Source organism: Pomacea canaliculata, linkage group LG8 (assembly GCF_003073045.1).
Source record: "Pomacea canaliculata isolate SZHN2017 linkage group LG8, ASM307304v1, whole genome shotgun sequence".
NCBI lineage: Eukaryota > Metazoa > Mollusca > Gastropoda > Architaenioglossa > Ampullariidae > Pomacea > Pomacea canaliculata.
This window is the reverse complement of record NC_037597.1, coordinates 14067131-14085230: the sequence shown is the minus strand read 5'-3', so window position 1 is coordinate 14085230 and position 18100 is coordinate 14067131. Positions and strand designations below refer to the sequence as shown.

General features: G+C 44.9%; 1 protein-coding gene across 6 annotated transcripts in view; it reads right to left on the bottom strand.

Annotated features, from left to right (window-relative positions):
• The window catches only part of LOC112571301 (homeobox protein six1a-like), a 112230-nt gene that overhangs the window by 23836 nt on the left and 70294 nt on the right, over positions 1-18100 (bottom strand). For 4 of the 6 annotated variants that reach the window (XM_025250195.1, XM_025250193.1, XM_025250196.1 and 1 more), the window contains one exon: positions 14023-14070. In XM_025250195.1, coding sequence (XP_025105980.1) covers positions 14023-14070 — 48 coding nt within the window. Of the gene's footprint in view, positions 1-4682; positions 5028-12342; positions 12514-14022; positions 14071-18100 lie in introns of those variants that run through there. The other 2 variants (XM_025250197.1, XM_025250198.1) reach the window with 2 other exon arrangements.

The window sequence follows — 18100 nt, the reverse complement described above, 5'->3', positions numbered from 1 at the left end:
TACCACGGGGTACCTTACGACACGAACGGCATAATTGTTCGCACCCCGGGTATCCCTGCGTCAATATTTAGCCAGGGGTCTGCTGCTAGCCGCCTAGTCCTGCCTCTCACCCGTTCCTCTGTAGCCGCCTGCGTGACTTTGGGTACTCTTGGGTATCGGCAGAGTGGTGGTTATTGAGTCGGGTACCCCCACCCGAATCCCCCTCTCTTCCCTAACCCTTTCTTTTGGGTAGTGGTGTACGGTCTTTTGTCAGAACGATGGGGAGGGCAGGCCACTTTGTCAATGTTTGTACCTCCGTCTCGGACCGTTCGTCCCACCCCCATCCTCTTCCCGCCATGTCGCCGTCTTCTCGTAAGGACACCGCGGAAGAACGCGACTTGTTGATTCTCTGAGCCGAAGCTACACCAGTATTACTTACAGCAATAGTGCTTCTCTTGATGATAAAAACAAACTTTATCAAGTTGTGCGAGTAAACTTGGCACGATTTGTGGTCTTACCGTAGGAAAACATCTCGCACTTTCTTTAAGCTAAAGTCTCAGACATAAAATTAAGTTTAATGCTGTCAACAAGGTTATAGAACCTACAGCTCTTGTGTGTAAGTCGCCAGAAAGTTTAATTATTCCAGATAAGCGCACCAATGGACTCAAATTCTCACTTCTGAAATCATTGAAGGTCCATCCAATGTAAAACCTCTTGCTTCTTGTGTCGCCAGAAATGTTTCCAATATCCCATTGAAAACTGCAATTTTCAACAGCTTGTATCCTGTGAAAGGGTTAAAATTTTCGCAGAATCTACCTCTTTAATTACAAGAAATTCGATATTTCAAAGTAATTGTGCACTAGGAGTGACGTCCCTTTACCTAACGGTCTCACGGGGACTGCTGTCAGCCGTTTCTGTCTCGTCTGTGGATCTGAATTTCGGTATCTCCCATTGGTCTGTTTTCCCTTCTGGATTGTTCTTCTATTCCTGTTCCAAGTCGGTTCTACCTAAAGACATCTTCATCCACTAACGGTCTCTGCAACCTACACTTGGTTTGACATCTTGTCCGTTTATTTTCCCTTTACCTGATGGTCTTCATTCAATCTTTTTTATTATACAGCACGTGTACTCAACAATGTCGACTTACTTTTTGATAAGTGTGTAATAACGGTTTTTCATCATTCCGATGAGTATTTCACCCACTCTGTTAGTCAGAAACCCTCCATTCATGCATTCTTAGAATACTCTGAAGTAAGTTAGCTTATTATAGAGAGAGAACACGCATTTGCTCTGTGAACCGCCTGAAGTTCATCAACAGGCCATCGGATGGACAGCCACAAGTTAATGTTGTAGGAGGGGAGGAAATAAAATGGACCAGGTTGTATTCATTCATGCTGTGGTCTCGGACCAGGGAGTTTATTTAGATGGGCGCAGAGTCCACAGTGACCAGCTCTAAAGCGAGATGTCAAAGGTTGCCTCGTTTCACGGACCATAAAACAAGACGGGGCTCTGCGGGTGGTCTTTGTTGCAGTCCGGGTACACGTCCCGTGCCACTTCGCTGCCTGGGAGTCCTTGAAACATTTCTGAGGTGCCAAGGTGGGGTTGGTAAGGGGTGGATGCTGTCTGGGTGGAATCTGTAGTATGGGGGAAATAGGGTCAGTGTCTCAGACCTGCTTTAATTAAAAGTCCGTTATTGACACCCTTAGGCAGGAAATTGTTCTAAAATTTCGCCAAGCAAAAAGGAATGTGGACTTTTTTAAGTACCCGAGGAATCTTGTAATGAAGAAAATAAAAAATCCGACTGTTTTAAAAGCCAATACAATCGGTTTAAGATAATGACTATAAGATTTGAGCAGTGCAAAAAGTAAATTTTCAATTGTCTCCAATCACTGAGATGGAAAAAAAAAGTGGCGGAGCAGATGGCTGATAAACGGACATTAATTAAGAGTTTTTTGGTTAAGTATGATGAGGGATGAGAGCATTTATACAAAAGAGAAGACAACATCCTCTGACAGCACTTCACAACTCATGCCATAGAACCGTCAGAATCACCTTGACAACACAAATGTAAACAGTTCTGGTGTTTGTGTTCTGAAACTCTGGGAATGGTGACGTTCTTATGCGGGTATCTGTAGGAAAAGGGTTTTCACTCAGATTTGAAAAAATAACTAGGAGAAAAAAATTACCCGACTAGACCAATTGAGAGCGAACACGCACAGTCAACACACGGACCCGAGGATTGCGACCTACGCTACCAGCTGTTCCCTTCCCTGCCACTCACCCTCCCCTGGGTCATCCCCATCCCCTGTGCTCTACATAGCAAGCCTCGTTTGGGGAATCGTGCTAAGTCTTGTTTGAACGCAGACTTAGGTCGTCGCCGACATGCCGGAAACCTGTCAACCTAAGGTCGGGTGTCCTTGTCAGTCCCTTTGTCCGCCGGACACTGGTCACCGTGCGCGAGGCGGGGCAGACATGGCGGCGGGGTGTTTGCCGTAAAACACACCGGACAAAAGGGTCCGAGTCAGGGAAAACAGGACAGCGATTGGCACACTCTCTCCTCCTCCCCGGCACCAAATTAACTGACAGGCTCGACACTAGGTGGGGGGATCAGGGAACTGGGTGGTGGTAAAAGAAAGGGAAGAGCTACCCGTCTCTGAACTCCTGGGTCGGTACCTATAAACGAATCCTGTTTACAATCTGAAATTAGTAGGCGCTGCTAGAGATAAACATAGTGGGAGAAGCAGAACAGTGATGAACATCCAAGTCTCGCCTTGGTAGTTGACATAAGTAGGACTTAGTCCATCTTAGGGTAGGCTTCAATGTATGTTTGCTTCAAAGAACACAGGTAGTCTCGTGACTTGTAGGTGGTTATTGAGAGAGGTATTACAGACTGCACTTATCTCAGGATTACTTTTTGTGGTAAAAAAGAAGCCTACCTCATCGCCCTTGCTGCTTTCTTCATCCCCCAACCCAATAAAGTGTTATGTACCCATTCAACACCTGGGTCACCTGCACTATACGGGTATCAGCCCTACCAGACCTAACCACTCGGCTGCAGTCTGCAAGAAACCTGGTGTCTGGTGTAAATAAAAAGAAACGGTGCCGAAAAAAAATTATACAAAGGACCAAGACAGATACAGTTACAAATAATTTTGCTACAGAGAATAATATAAAAGTGGCTATCTATGACCATAACACCTTACAGGTGGGTAGAAGTGAACACATTCTTACAGCAGGTAGAAAATCTATCAACTAAGGCCGTTATAAAATAAAGCAATAAACATACATTACACACAGAATACAAGAAGAAAATTACATACTTGAAGCATTTCAGAAATAAATTAAGAATAATGGAATATTATCTCAATAGGTCTCGTTGCACAGGAAACAAAAATTCATGTTCAGACATCAATTATCACAATGTTTGTAATCACTAGCATGCTGTCAACATCTACCACACTGTTCACACGGTTCAATCTCAAAGTATTCCACAACCGAGGGTTCAAAACCCGTTTTTCCATTTGTTTCTTTCACTATTTTATTCGTAAACCTCCAACCTATCAGAACAAGTGCCTGTATACAAATATAAAAAAGGAAAGACAGCGAAAAGAGAAAGGCTTGATGGATAGAAAGGGAGGAATAATAAAAATGAAAAGGGGAGGAAATAAGTTTAAGAAAGAAAAAAAAAACCACTCCAGCGACAAAGAACTAGTCACAAGATGGCGTCAAAGGGAGATCCACTAGACACCGGACTCGCCGAGAGTTTATTTGTGGAGTGATCACACGATAGCTTCATATGCTGGCTCTCCTGCATCCTGCCAGTGTCTGCCCACCCTTTTCCCTCTACCCTGCAGCGTAATCCCACAGCCCCCCTGCTATCGGCGGGTACCGCAGGAGGAAGCTATGAAAACTTGACCCACCATCACAAGCCATGCACGCTGCCTGCTGCTGCCAAGGGGAGGCCATTCCCCGCTCCCTCCATCTCCAGCAAAGTCGAACGTGTGCACCGCCACCGAGTACACAGCGAGTCATGCATAGGTACAACGCGTACATCACCAGTCGTTAGGCTAAAAGCATCACCTCCCCTTCTACCCCCCAAGCTAAGGGTGGAAAAAATATTTGCGTCTTCACGCTGGTACACTCTCTGTTCCGACCAGAGGTGGTCCCCCCTAAAAATGTCAGTGAGAAATGGAAACATTAAATCATGAATTACACAACGGGTCGACAGCAAGCACATCTTCCCGCCTACCCAAAAGCGTCTGATGTTTCTGCGTCCACATTTTTCAACGGTAATTTTAACGTCTACGACTTGATTCAAGTGCTCGAAAGCTAATCGAGGGTTGAAGAAAGTTGAAATCAGTCCTAGTACACATCGGGTGTAGTGATGAGGTCACCCACATCGGTTGTTTGGAAGGGACAGTCCCAGATTCTTCGAAACTAAACACAAACTATCCCCTCCCTTGACACCGCACCTCCCTCGTCCTTTCCCTTTCTGGGTTACCTCCAACGAAAGATATCAAAAATATTGTACTCCTCGACCAAAACTGGTAAAGCTCGACTCTAAAAAATAAAAAAAAGGGGGGGAACAGAGCAAGAACGGCATCCATCAAAGAGAAAATTGCTGCATTCTGATCTGGCTGCAGTGACAGGTCAGAGAGGCCTAGCGGCTGCTATCCCTCTGTGCCGACCCAAAAGCTACTTACTGTGGTTATTAAGGTGTGCTTGTTGTTTGCCCACGCTTGGCCTCTCGGTGTCCTGTGATCTTCGTCAAACGAGGAAGGGGGGAAGGAAGGAACGAACGAACGACGATGGGCCCTGGGCGAGGTTCAGGCTGGCGGCACCAACAGCTCGACCGAGAGAAAACTTTTTTAGCCTCCCTGAAACACCGCTACCACAACTTTGGCTGACCCACAAGGCCGCGCTGCGCCTCCGGTCCCGGCATTCTGGAAGAACCCGGACGAAGCGCGGAATCTCGCCTGCAAATCCCGTAGCCGTGGAGGTCCATTATGGGATCGCGTTCGCGCAAACTTTCCACTCGGCGAGCCGAGAGTTTTACTGTCGCCAGCGCCCAGCATCCGATGCTGCGCTTAGTTCATCGAGTCAAAAAAGAGTGGTTGACAAAAATGATGAGAAGACGATAATGATGATGAATAGAGAGAGGGCCGGATCAGTTAGGACTTGCGAGCCCCCGTCAGCGAGAATGATGTAGGGGGAGGAGGGTCTGTGACTTCAGCAACAGCTACCCCGCAGAGGGCCCCGGCTGTATTTGGAGGGTAGCAGAAACCCAGATGTTTTTCTGGCGGCAACAACGCCAGAGTTTACAGCTCTCTCCAAGAGGCACCACACAGGGACTGGGGGAGACGCTGAGGGAAGGCGAGAAAAAGCTGTCGAGTGTCAAAGAAGAGAATAATGTATGTATACATGTACTACATATGTACGTGTCTATGTATATAAGTGTATGCGTGTGTGTGAACCGAACAACCTACCACTTCACGAGTTTATATACATACTGTGGTAGGAGTAAAGGGAGGGAGGGATGTTTCTAGGAAAAGAATATAAAAGTACTGTATTGTCTCCTGAATTATGTAAGCTCACGCTGTTTCAACCCCACCTTCCTGTCCAAAGCATCTCCCTACACTTTACTTCATTCTGTGTAGCAGACAAAGACCAACATTGAAAAAAAAAGTCCTTATAAAAATGCTTCCAATACGAAAGAGAAGTGCACAAAACCAGAAGAAAGATGCTTACATTGATTAGAACCATCTTGCTGACAGACAAGAAAGCAAGAAAACTTCAAGATTACTCGCCTAAGCTTTTCTGCAAAAGGCAAAGTTGAACAGCTCTCCACTCACCCTCCAAAAAAATTCTCTTTGCAACTTTTACAGTCTTGGAGTTCACGCGGGTCTAAGTGTTCCTAAAATATACGTTACGATCTGCCATCATGCACGCGGGCCGAGAGAGCGGGTGGGTCACGTGATGTTTGTTGTGGAGGTGATAAAAGCCAGCCAGCTATACACTTCGGTTTATGCGAGTCATGAGAATGCAAAAGTAATCACGCTTTTCCTGCTTAAAAAAATAGGATGGAAAGAAAGAAAAGGAAAAGAATGATAAAAGAAGAATATTTTTAAACAAGAAGAGGGTCTGTGTGCGCGAGCACGTCCGTCGGTGCGTCTGCATGTGTGTGCATGTATAGGTTGGGGATGGGATGGGGAAGGGGTGTCTTTGCTTTGCATTGTCTACACGGTGGATGAAGGGAAGTGCACTTAAAAAAATGTCGTCTGGTTCTTAGTCTCTAACCCCACCCCCGTTCGCACCCGATGAAGCCATAAACTTTGTGTTACAACGAGACGAGAGCATAAATTCCAGGCCAGACAACTCCTGAAACATCGGCAGATCGGCAACGAAGCGAGAAACGTGCAGGCCATGCCAAGACTAAAGCACTGCTGCTACATCGATGTGAACGACGATGGCAACTGCAGACACGCTGATGACTCCCACCCACGCCGTGCAAGGCGCATGCGTCATGCCAGCGTCGTTCACTCATCGTCGTGCGCCTCGCGATATCGCAACATCCGGACATCCTGGTGGAAAACCCATCTCGCCCGGTCTTACCCTGCAAGATTACAATACTGTCTTCAGACATCGTCGCCATCAAAGTGATGATCTTCGTGGCAATGACAAGTCTCCAGGTGCTGCCAGAAAACATTCCAATAGACACCCCTTGCACTCTTAGATAATAAACATAATCAAATTTTTTAAAAATTACCGTTTGGCAACTAAGTTAAGCGTAAGACACCCATCAATACTCATATTAACTCAAAATGCGTTCGTGGCGTTAGCTAAGGTCCATCGGCTTCAAAGTTCATAAGTGCCAAAGATATTGAGCATGAAACATTTGTCATAACCAATAAGAAATGTGCGATACAAAGTCATCGTTGTTGTCCTTAAATAGATGGGGTGTTTCCGAGTTAGAGAAAGGTGATGCTTGTAGGTGATCCCATCCATCCTATGGGTCCGCCACCCCTATCCTGATCTACCAACGCCACCCCTCCCAACTTTTCATCCTTTACTCCCCGCTGGTCACTGCAAATGTTTTCTTGTAATACATGGAGTAACTCGGAGTAACTCGCGTGGTGAAGTGAACACTCAAGCAGAGGAAATGTGTCCTGCAAATGTCATTCTATGAAAATGATATTTCCCCACTAAGATTATTCATCACTCAGAAACACAAACAAACAGCAAGCCAGCAGTCCCAGACTGCGCCACCAGTTCCAATGCGCCCCGGATGATGGGGTTTCCCTGTAATACATGAACCGAGAAACCAGCGTGGTGAAGTCAACCTACAAGCAGAGCAAAGGTGTCCTGCTAATATCATTAGATAAAAATGATATTTTTCCATAACATTATTAATCTCTTAAAAAAACATCAGGCCATTTGTGCCCCTACTCTGTAATTGCGCCTAATGGTAGAACCGGTCCTGGATATCAGTCGATGGGAGTGAAAAATAGTGGCACGCTACTTCAAAAAAAAAAAAAAAGGAAGAAAAAAGAACAGTGTGCGTGTGATTTATACCTGATGATACTAGGAACCCACACACGAACCAGTATAAACAAACCCTAAACACACACACACGTAGGATATATCTATATGTAGATTTAGGGAATCAAAGGTGAGCAGAGTTGTGGCGACCCCTACACCACGTCAGCAGCTCAGAAGTGCATGAAATTAGATGCACAAACACATACATTTTAACCCTCTCCGCCCTCCAGTCTATTACAGCCCAACCCCATCCTATGCCCTTCTTAACCTTTTCTCCCCCAAAAACAAATCCACGAGCCCCAAGAAAAGGACATCAATCAAGGGATCGAATGTCACAACATACATTAGCCATCTGTCCACCGTAACAACGCCAAGTAAAGGACCGCGAAGACTCCAGGCCTTGGGAGACGAGGAAAACGAAAGACGGATGGAAAAAATGAAAAAAAAAAATTAAAAAAAAAAATGAAATGAGTCTTCTTTCTTCGGTCCGCCCTCTAATTTAAATACAATCACAGCAATCATGTCCTTGCTGTGGGGCGGCTTTCGGAGAGAGTAGTTGGCCTTGTGACACGAGGTCGGGGGAAATTATAATAAGAACTGAAGTGATCGGCAATATTTTCTCTATTATATATTTGTTTGCATGCATTAACATTTAAACTGTCATTAAAATCTATGGTTGGTTTCTTCCGATTTTAATAAAAAGGTTTAAATGAAGAAAAAAAATTATCTTATTTTATCATGTATTTCTGGTCTTCGTGCAAAGGAAGTGTGCGTGACCACACGAACAGGGCTAAAAAAAAAAAAACCAACAAAAAAAAAAAAAGAAAACAAGACGCGGTCCATGGGGTGCCCAGGAACCAGTCCAGGTGGACATGAGCCACATCCGGGTACCCTGACAGCTCTGCAGTCACGCAGTGTTCCAGCAGCAACCTCGTCTGTCGAGATCATCCGTGATGTGTGACGTCAGCTGTAAAGGTATTCGACAAGTCAACGTTGGACCAGAGATCAGCTGAAACAAGGAAAAGACCCCCACAGACCCCACCCCACCCTTCTCCTCCTCCTCCCCTTCCCTCCACTGTGGAGGCTGTGGGAACGCAGGGGCAGGCGCGGTGCGGGGCTGGTGTCTGGCTGGCACTGTAGCGTATAATCAAGGCGATGGCGTATCAGGTGTCACACACATGTGTCGGAGTGCGTGCACTGAAATACGAAACCGGGGCGCGGCGATCTGCCTGCCTCCTCTTTTTTTTTTTCTCCCCATCCTCCCTGTCGGAGGGTGTACGTGGGCGCAAAGTCTCTCCTTGACAAGGTTTATGAGCAATATCGTCACGTGTTGGTAAAGGGAGACTATCATCGGCTTCTATTTAGAGCGATGAGAAAAAAAAAGTATACAACCAGATATTTCAACAAACACAAACAAAAAAAACAAAACAAACAAACAAACAAACAAAAACCCAAACAAACAAAAACAAAAAAAAACAGCAAAAAAAAAAAACTGAAAGAACGAGAAACTGTTGTTAAAGAAGAATAAAAAAAAACACAAAAAAAACCAAATAAAAAATATCAGTGCCATCAGTTTTCTTTTAGTGTGAAGCTTCCCGAGTTCGGAGGGACACGTACAGGTCAGCTTGTAGATGACTCGCTAGATAAGCGGGGGAAGTACAATTCTCACTTCCCGGACTTCGCCTTTCTGACCTTACGCTGACCTTAAGCATGGTCGTTGATTGGTGGAAACTAAAGTTTATCTAACGGCACATCTCTACAGCCAAAGACCGATGGAATGGGTTGGTGAGTGAGCCAACGAACAAAAAAGGGAGAGAGGAGGAGGGAGAAAGAGAACTATTCTCAATCGTGACACTAAGACCCTGGCCATCTTTCAACTCCACGGATGCGTCGCCCTCAAGGTCCATTTACCCGGAAATTTCATCTCCACTGGGTACACAAGGTACACCAAAGGGTGCTTCGGGTGCAACCAGACGGGATGACTGGAAGGTTAGCAGGACAGACAGTTATGTCACAACCAACAATATCCGGGAGCCAACTGTTTCTTTAAGATGAAGCAGTGTGAAAGAGTGGTCACGCCATTTTGGTATACCACCCGAGTGTGTTGCGGGTGTTAATTATGTACAATCCCTGCTACTTGAACTCATTAGACACCAAGACCTAGCACTCACGGCGATTTTATTATTGAATAGCTCAGCGTGGCGTCTCATGGTGTCTCGGTTACAGCAGAATCCTTGGTCTCGGTAAGCACACACTGTGAGAAATGAAACCGCCCTACCCGGCATCAGGCTTTGGTTTAACTAGACATCCTTTGTCTGTGATGTGGGGGATGTGAGTCCCGCTAGTAAACAGTGGAACCTCCGAGGGTCTGGTGTGTGTGCTCAGGGTGCTATCTTCTCATTGCTTCCAGGGAGAAAGCAGACCAGTGGATATGACAATATTCAAGACCACTCCGACTGATTCGAGTGTTTTTGTTTTTGTTGATAGATATAGGCAACATAAATCTAACCTGTAAATTTCAGCCTCCAAAATCCATTGTTAATAAATTATCCGGTTAAAATTTCCCAACCAGCATCACGAGTTTGCAATATTTATGTGTCAACACTGCATGTTTTTGTTTAAATAAAAGAATGTTCCGATTTTGTGTAGACACAGTCAAAAGTTATTTTTGCTTTCAAGTAAAGCCTGAATTTTGTGCCATAAAACAATCACAACAGAAAGAAGGATGGATAAACGACCCTGACAGTTTCTTCTCGACTGTTTCTTTTTGCCAGGAGGTCTCCATGACTGGGAATGTCCAATTCTATCAAACTCTTCTGGTGGGAGATATCGTGCCTTTGCACTGAATGCCGCCAGCTCTTGTAATATCATTTTCGCAGAAATAAAACCGGATGAGAAGTAACTGGTATGGCAGAACACGGAACTGACTGCATTGCACTTTAACCACTGATGTAGAAAGACAAGAAAAAAAGTATGACAATGCCAGCTGCTGTTCTCGATCTCAAACTACCAATGGCAATAGGCTGCTGGGATGGAGAGCAAAGCAGCCAGGTCCCATGGTCACGAGCAGGATATAGCATCTCGTGTGATCTCAATAGGCTTCCCTTTGGTAACTTGTAGGTAAAACAATAGAATGACATCAACTGACATTTAAAAAAAGAACACAAAGGGATTGATCGACCTACTTTTCTGACATTGACTCGACAGAAAGATCAATCAGGCTGTACTGTGGAGCGGACTGTGGATTGGTTTATCTGTAAACAAGAGTTCTCCAGGGTGTGACTACCTCTAGTAGTCGACTGAATGTAGTTGGCAGCGCCATCTGCTTCCGACAGCACAAGGAAGCACGGTTAACACTTTTCAGTGTTCATTCTGTTATCATTATGAGACAAGTAGAATAGTCTTGACCTCAGCTAATGTCCTGTGGAGTTCAGGACATGTCTGGGTGTGTTGGCTGATCTCCTTCGTCCCTGCCATGTCTACACTACTGTCTAATCGTATAATCTTTTTCATTTCGAAATAAAATACCACGACATTAGCAGAAACTCATTAACCTGAATATTGTTATCCAACACATGCCCTTAGTTGACAAATAAAATTTCATGACTGTCACATACATATTTTGTCAAGCAAAAGCCACATATTTGACTCTGTGTGTGTGTGTGTGTGGCAAAGTTGTATACATGTATAAACTTCACGTGAGAACTTTGCCAACCCCAGTCAAAAGTTCGTCCACATTTGTCTAGTTAAGCACGACCTTACACAGGGCACTTAAGTAAGATCAGCCTTGCCGACTCCTCAAACGAACAAGGTGGTGTACAATAGGGGCCGTCCTGCAGTCAGAGTTGTGTACACATGTCCGCGGGAGCCCAACCGTTTTGTCAGCCGGTCAGGTAAAGACACAAAAGTAAACCGAGCATGCGCATGAACGACTTGTCAAAATCTGAGGGTGACCTAATGAGTCGCCAGCGGAGCAGCACGGGAGGACCCGCTGTTTGACTTCCCCCGGGGACAGGCGTGCGCCTGCATTAATGAGCGCGGAATACAAAGGGAGGTCAGCGGAGAGGCAGGTAAATTCTTCTTCGCAGTTATCGATCCTTTCAACAACGCCGACGTCGCGATGAGGTTTCAACTCCCAAGGTCAGAGGGAGTTGATCTTGGTTTTCCCCAACTTTCCCCACGCGTTCAGTTGGAGCGGAGACGGTCGACGGTCACGTGGTAGTATCCCATACGTCAACTGGGACTAAGCTGTTACAAAATACAGGTACGCCAGGTAGGGTCACCTGTGATAAAGGACAGATTTTGAGAGAAAGCTGCCATTGCCGAAAGTTTTCAAGTTTTACAAAGTTTGTAAACTGTCGCCAAGACAGTTATTTTATATGAGAAAATGTCCACGTGGGTAAGTCAAATGTTTTCATTCAGAAAGAGGAATTTCCTGAAGCTGGAATGATTCTCTCCACTTGCTAAAACTCGCTGCGGGCCATCAGTTAATCACGAAAGCAACAGTATCAGTTAGAATGTTCCAAAGACGAGGACTGTGGTTCACAAAGAAAAAATTCAACTTAAAGTCTGTCTTGTATTCTTAGAGTTATCGCGTTGTATCCCCCATAACTCCACCAAGCCATCCTTGCACTATGGCGTCCATCAAAGACCATAAAAGTGTGTTTCTCAGTACATTGAATCAGACAGCTTTACTGATGCTGCGCACACACATCTGCAAACACAACAAAGAAACAAAAGAGCACAAAACATTCAAACTCAGTCAAGACCTTAGGGTGACATAGCTACACGATCGACAGTCCCTAGCAAAAGTCGCCAACTCACGTTCGCTGGCGTCCATTCATCGTCATCACACGGCTGGCCACACAACAGCCTCGACGACCGTTGCGGATGGGTGGGCAAGGCATAAGCAGGAGGCAATCCTAGCACTTCCTGTACCGGCCGCCATCAGCGCTGGAAATGACCGTTAATTTTCCCACCCGACAACGACGGACAGAGAACCACACAATACTGGGGTGGATAGAGGAAACAACAGTACATGACGTTCCTGTCGCCCGGGACGCTGGTTCTTGACTTGGAAGCCGACAAACGGAGACGAGGGGTGGAGATGGGGGTTGTGGATTGGATTTGTTGAGGGTGGGGTAGGGGGAGGGAAGAGAGAGAGAGACACACACGTGGTCGGCGAATGCAAAATGAAGTGCACGGCCCACGGCGGGCTGAATGCATCGTCAGGTACCTCGCGTTAGACGAGACAGGCGTGATAAGTGACAACGAGGACAGGCCGTGCCCTGCCATTGTCCTGCATCGTCAGACCTGATCACACTTTCCAACAACCTCTCCACACACACCCACACAAAAAGTACAAAGAAAGAAAGGATGCATCTATACAGTGGAATGCCATACACTTATCGATCCTGATATCGTGGGGCAACTAATGTCGGTATCATCGATGATGAAGTTGTCTTCAGACGCTGCGTGTTGATGTACGTGGCTGCTTCAAACTCGTGATTTTCTTTTTGTTTGTTTGTGTGTGAGAGAGAGAGCTGCCTTGTGAGTGTGTGAGCTGCCTTTTGAAGTGATCGAAGCTGAATAGCGACTTGCATGAGAAAACCAATGTCAGGAAAGATAACTGCTAAGAACAGTTATGAACAGCCCCCCTCAACCATTGTCAACCAGCAGCCAGTGAACATAACCAGTATTTAGTCATAATATATAGGTGTGTCCTCGAGGACTCTAGAGTCACTGAAAGACACTAGCTATTGACTCTGAACTCACAACAACATCATTGAAAGCTATTTCTACACCCACTGCTACCAGAAAAGGGAATGAGCTTTATCTTGCATCGATAAGAACGGCTATAAAACTTGTAAAATAAATACTAAAGAAATAAAGTTTAAGTTCTTTGACAGAACTGCAAAACACAAGATAAAAGGGCCGATCGTATCTCCTAGACTTGACTAGACCTTGTCCTTCGAGCAATGCAAATCCAGTCTGACCACCACATCGTAAAGAATCTTCTTCTGTTCACTGTATTCTTGTATATCTTTAAATTTTTGTAAAAAATACAATGACAGGTATGTCCATGAAATGGACAGTGTGGCAGAAAGTCGAATGTCTTGAAACCAGACTCCTCAAAATGATTCTTAGCTGAGAATGATTTCCGCATACATTTCTCTGGTCACTGCAATCCTCCCATGATAAACACTATCCTGGACAATATACTAACCTTTAGACGTCAGAGCTGGAAATATCAGTTACATATTATCATAAACATTCTAGTGAACATTTTTTTTTTAAAGCGAGCTCCAGTTTAAACAGGAACTTGACGCAGTGAAATATTTTCAAAATGTATTCAAAAATAAACAGCCAATTGTTACAACCCACTCGCCCTGGTAATGACATTCACGCACACACCTTCACACAATTGTCATCACAGTAATCTTTTTTTTCTTTCTTTTAAAACAAATGGTTAAGGGCGATAACAAAAGAAGGTAACCTACTTACCATCAGGCTTGGTGACGTAGCCGCCGGTGAAGGCGGGAACTCGGTACCCTGCAAAACAAGAGAACAATCCTGTTAGTGACCTCGCTAATATATTAAAAATTTTCTTGTTTTAAGTGTCAAGTTAATCACATCATGTATTTTAATTATAATAAAGAACAATGTAACTAACAATTACTCTAGAAAATAACATATAGATGTTAGAAACACACATTCAGACAAAAAATGGTTTATGAGGTTCAAAGAGACCTGTTAGCACAGAAGACTTCTTTTAAAAGAAAACAACAACAACAACAACAAAACACACCAAACAAACCCTAAGCAAAAAAGAGTGTCGTGGCTAATGTGATATGATGCTGTCTCTTATTATACTTTACTTATAATGACATCGAGTCGAGATTATGAATAAGAACAAAAGTTCTACGCACAAACGCCTCATAGGCATCCTGAAGTAATGATTGGTAAATTTGTATGTCCACAAGTTCAGGACGAATCTGTCTCCTGCCCCATCCCCCTACTCGATTAAAATATAACCACGAAGAGGATCGCGTAGACTGACGCATGCAAACGCTCACATATACGAACAGACAACCAGTCTGACTCGCCCTCTCATCCTCCCCGCCCCCCAACACGGCCCCTTCAGTTTGAGTTCCGAGACTGGTACCCGGCGACTGTTATCGAACAGCGCAGCTTGACGATGGCGGCAGCGATGGGTGAGAGGAGGCAAGCGGTGATGCGGTGACAGGCGGCAGACGCAGCAGAAGGCATCTCGCCTCACCCGTCGAGCCCACCCGTCAGCAAGACCCACCGCGCTGTACCCAGCAGCAGTAGTGGGGTGGTCGTGGTGGTGGTGGGGAAACGTACCTTGAGGAGATGGTGCACGCATCAGGGTGGGAGATGAGAGAAGGACACCCGAGTAACAGAGATAGATCTCGTCCGATAACACGTGGGCTGTTTCTGGCAGGTCAGGGAACAATGTTCTGGAGCGAACCTTGCGAGGGCGACTGGCGAGAGATGATGCATGTGCGGGCGCGTGTTTGCTTGCGCATGACTCGCTTTTATTTCTTCCCCTCACTCTACTCCTCCTTCCCATGTTTGCATGTGTAGGAACACATGTGTGTTTCTCTTTGGGGCTGCACCTTACTAGCCAGAACTTTCTTTAACCGCCATTAAAATATTCATAGAGGCTATGTCTGCAAAGCCATCAGACAAAGCAACAACAGCAGGACTTTTCAAGATAATGCATTGATAATATTTTTAATCTGTTCACTCTTCAACATGTCCACATGTCCCCCACGATTCGCCTCCCTCCTCAACACCTCTATATCTCTACATCTTCTACGCAACCTGCTACTGTTCGTTTATTTATTTACTTTGGCTAAAAGGATTTCGGTCGATGTAGCCATTGTTTCGACAGTTTAAAAGGCCAGACAGTAGATATCATTTTTTTTTTTTTTTAGGTCTTGGCTGTTTAGTTTCCGCTGAAATGGTTCGAATCGATGCACGTGTCATTTTGAAAGAAAGTTTGGATGCAGTGTATAGAATTTTAACTCCAGTCAGTCAAAGCGATAGCTATAGACATACATGAGTTTGCCTACCTGTATAGGCTGTGTATGTGTACCTGTGGGTGTGTGGATACCTGTAAAGAGGGTATGCGATCTTGAGTTGCAATGAACTCAGTGATGATCACCCTTTTGAGTTTCATTTTATCTTAATATTCTTAAGATTACTAAATATCTTCTCAGTATGATTATTATTATAATATATCCGGGGAACCACGCACGCAAACACTAACGCACACAGGAGGGGGCAAGGAAGAATATATAATTAACTGCTTTCTGTGAAACATTGCGCACTGTGCTGAGGATGCAGCAGCTCAATGAGTCGATAGCTAAACCGATCTCGGGGTGAGATAAGATCTTGTAGTGCCGCTTGACTGGAGGCCGCTACTCCCCCGACACCGCCTGGCTTGTTTATTTTCAAACAACAGCTGATTCCGTCAAGATGCTGCAGCCTGCTGATCGTGTTGCCTACCTCCCTACTCCTCCTCCTCCCTAACACCTCCCACTGTCGTGTGCAGCAACACAAGTGTCTGGATTACCTTCAGCACTCTGACCTCTGACCTCATGCAATTGATTTAACCCCTTTAAAAAAAAAAATTAGGGCAGTCTATGTAGAGAAAGTTTGGTTTGTTCTCGGAAAAAGGTGAGTCTGCTTCACTGCACGGTTGGGATAATTGCATTTTGTAAACCGATAATGATCAAAAATAAAGATGATAAACAATACGATGTCAAAAATTGATTTGCCGATCCAACAAGTAAGCCTTATTGAGAAAATAAGAAAAACAAACAGAAGAACGAGTTAATGTTAGGTGGTAAGGGACTACCACCTGTGTCGATGATGATGAAGTAAAAACATGTTTGTTTGTTTGTTTTTTTCTCGCATTTTTTATTACGACAAAAGCACTCGACGATTTTCCAACAAGGCTTTTCTAAGCGATAAGTCACGTGACAAAATTCTACCTGAAATGTCGATGCCAACGTATCTGTCTTTTAAAATCAGTTTAGGTCAGTGGTGTAGCTTAGAGAATACGAAACCAGGTGAAAGAGACTTAAAAGGTAAGAAGAATGTGTATCGAGAGTGGGGGTAAGAGGGAGGGGGGGGAGGGAATTCCCCGATAGTTCAAAACGAGAAAAAAGGAAGCCGCTCACATCACTAAAAATACTGTATTTTCTTTGTTATTGTGAAGAGCATGTACAGCAACATGGTTTCATAAAAAAGATGAGCGTGCATTGACTTTGTCCTTCCATTTCTTTACCAGCATATCACCTCGTCTCAAACCTTTACATGCTCAGCTGTTCTACCCGTTGTATTTTTCTGACTTCATGAATTTTCTCATCTCCATCCTCACGACTTGCAACAGTTCAGGAAAAAAGAAACATTCAGATAAAGTGATTTTAAATAAAGATTTAACTTTATCTAAGTGACCTGAAAGGAGCCCTGCGTTCCATCCTCAGTTATTCCGGTTAGCTATAATATCTGTATCGTCTATCCCTTGCTCGCCGTGAAGGACAGTGTAGCTAAGAAAATGGCGATGTACCGATAACCGCTAGGATTTACCGTCTAATTATTTTCACGCTTGGCTTCCTTTTTTTCGCGTCAAGCGGAGCGAGACAGGGCAGGGCACACTTGGGGAAGTCTACTGATCCAAGGCGAGATAACTCCCAGACGGGTCTCTCTGATTCTTGTCGCCGCGACGGGTAGACAAAAGCGGGTATGGTACACTCTTATTGTCATAATTTCTAGAATGGCCGCGAATTTTTTTTTTTTTTTTGTGAGAGTCGACCATGTTTCGGACCTCACCAGTGGCTGGTGGGAGGTGATCCGGACAAGACCGTAGGGAATGTTTGTGGGTGGGGTGGTTGTGCTCTTTAAATAGAAGCAACAGTCCTTACCACAACTGTCAATGGCACCGTTCGTGACGTAATAATGACATGCGCGTTGGCGTTGTGAAAAATGAGAGTGTGCAGGCAGGTCAGTGCCAGGAGGCTTGCCCGTGGTTCTGACAGCCAGTAAAACAAAGCGACCCGAGGGGTCAGGGGGCGGTATCAGTCGGGGAAAGGATTTCTTTTTAAGTGTGGGGGTAGGTGTGGATCAATAGGCTTCTGTGCGTGTAGGCTACCCGGCTTGGCTGTAACAGCAGCTGTAACTGCCACAGCTGATTTGGACAGCTGTCTGCAAGGATCACTGGAAGCGCAATAAGGTCTGTACTGAAATATACCGTTTTTTAAAGTTCCCGATTCAATTGAGTGCACTTGCGTAATATGTTGAGGAAGGGAGACAAGGATTGTGAGAGGGAGGGGCTAAGGAGGCAATACGTTCTATGGTACTGTATGTTATACCTCCCAAAATACGTCGGTGGGAACAGTCGAGGCAGCCATGGTTCAACAGTTTCTGCAGTCTTCAAATCTCACAGTCTGTTTATTGACGGTGACAAATTTGAATTTCATCACAGCAAATGGAGCAGAAATATTTAGAAAATTCACTTCAAAACCTTCAGCAATAACAGTAAAAATAAATT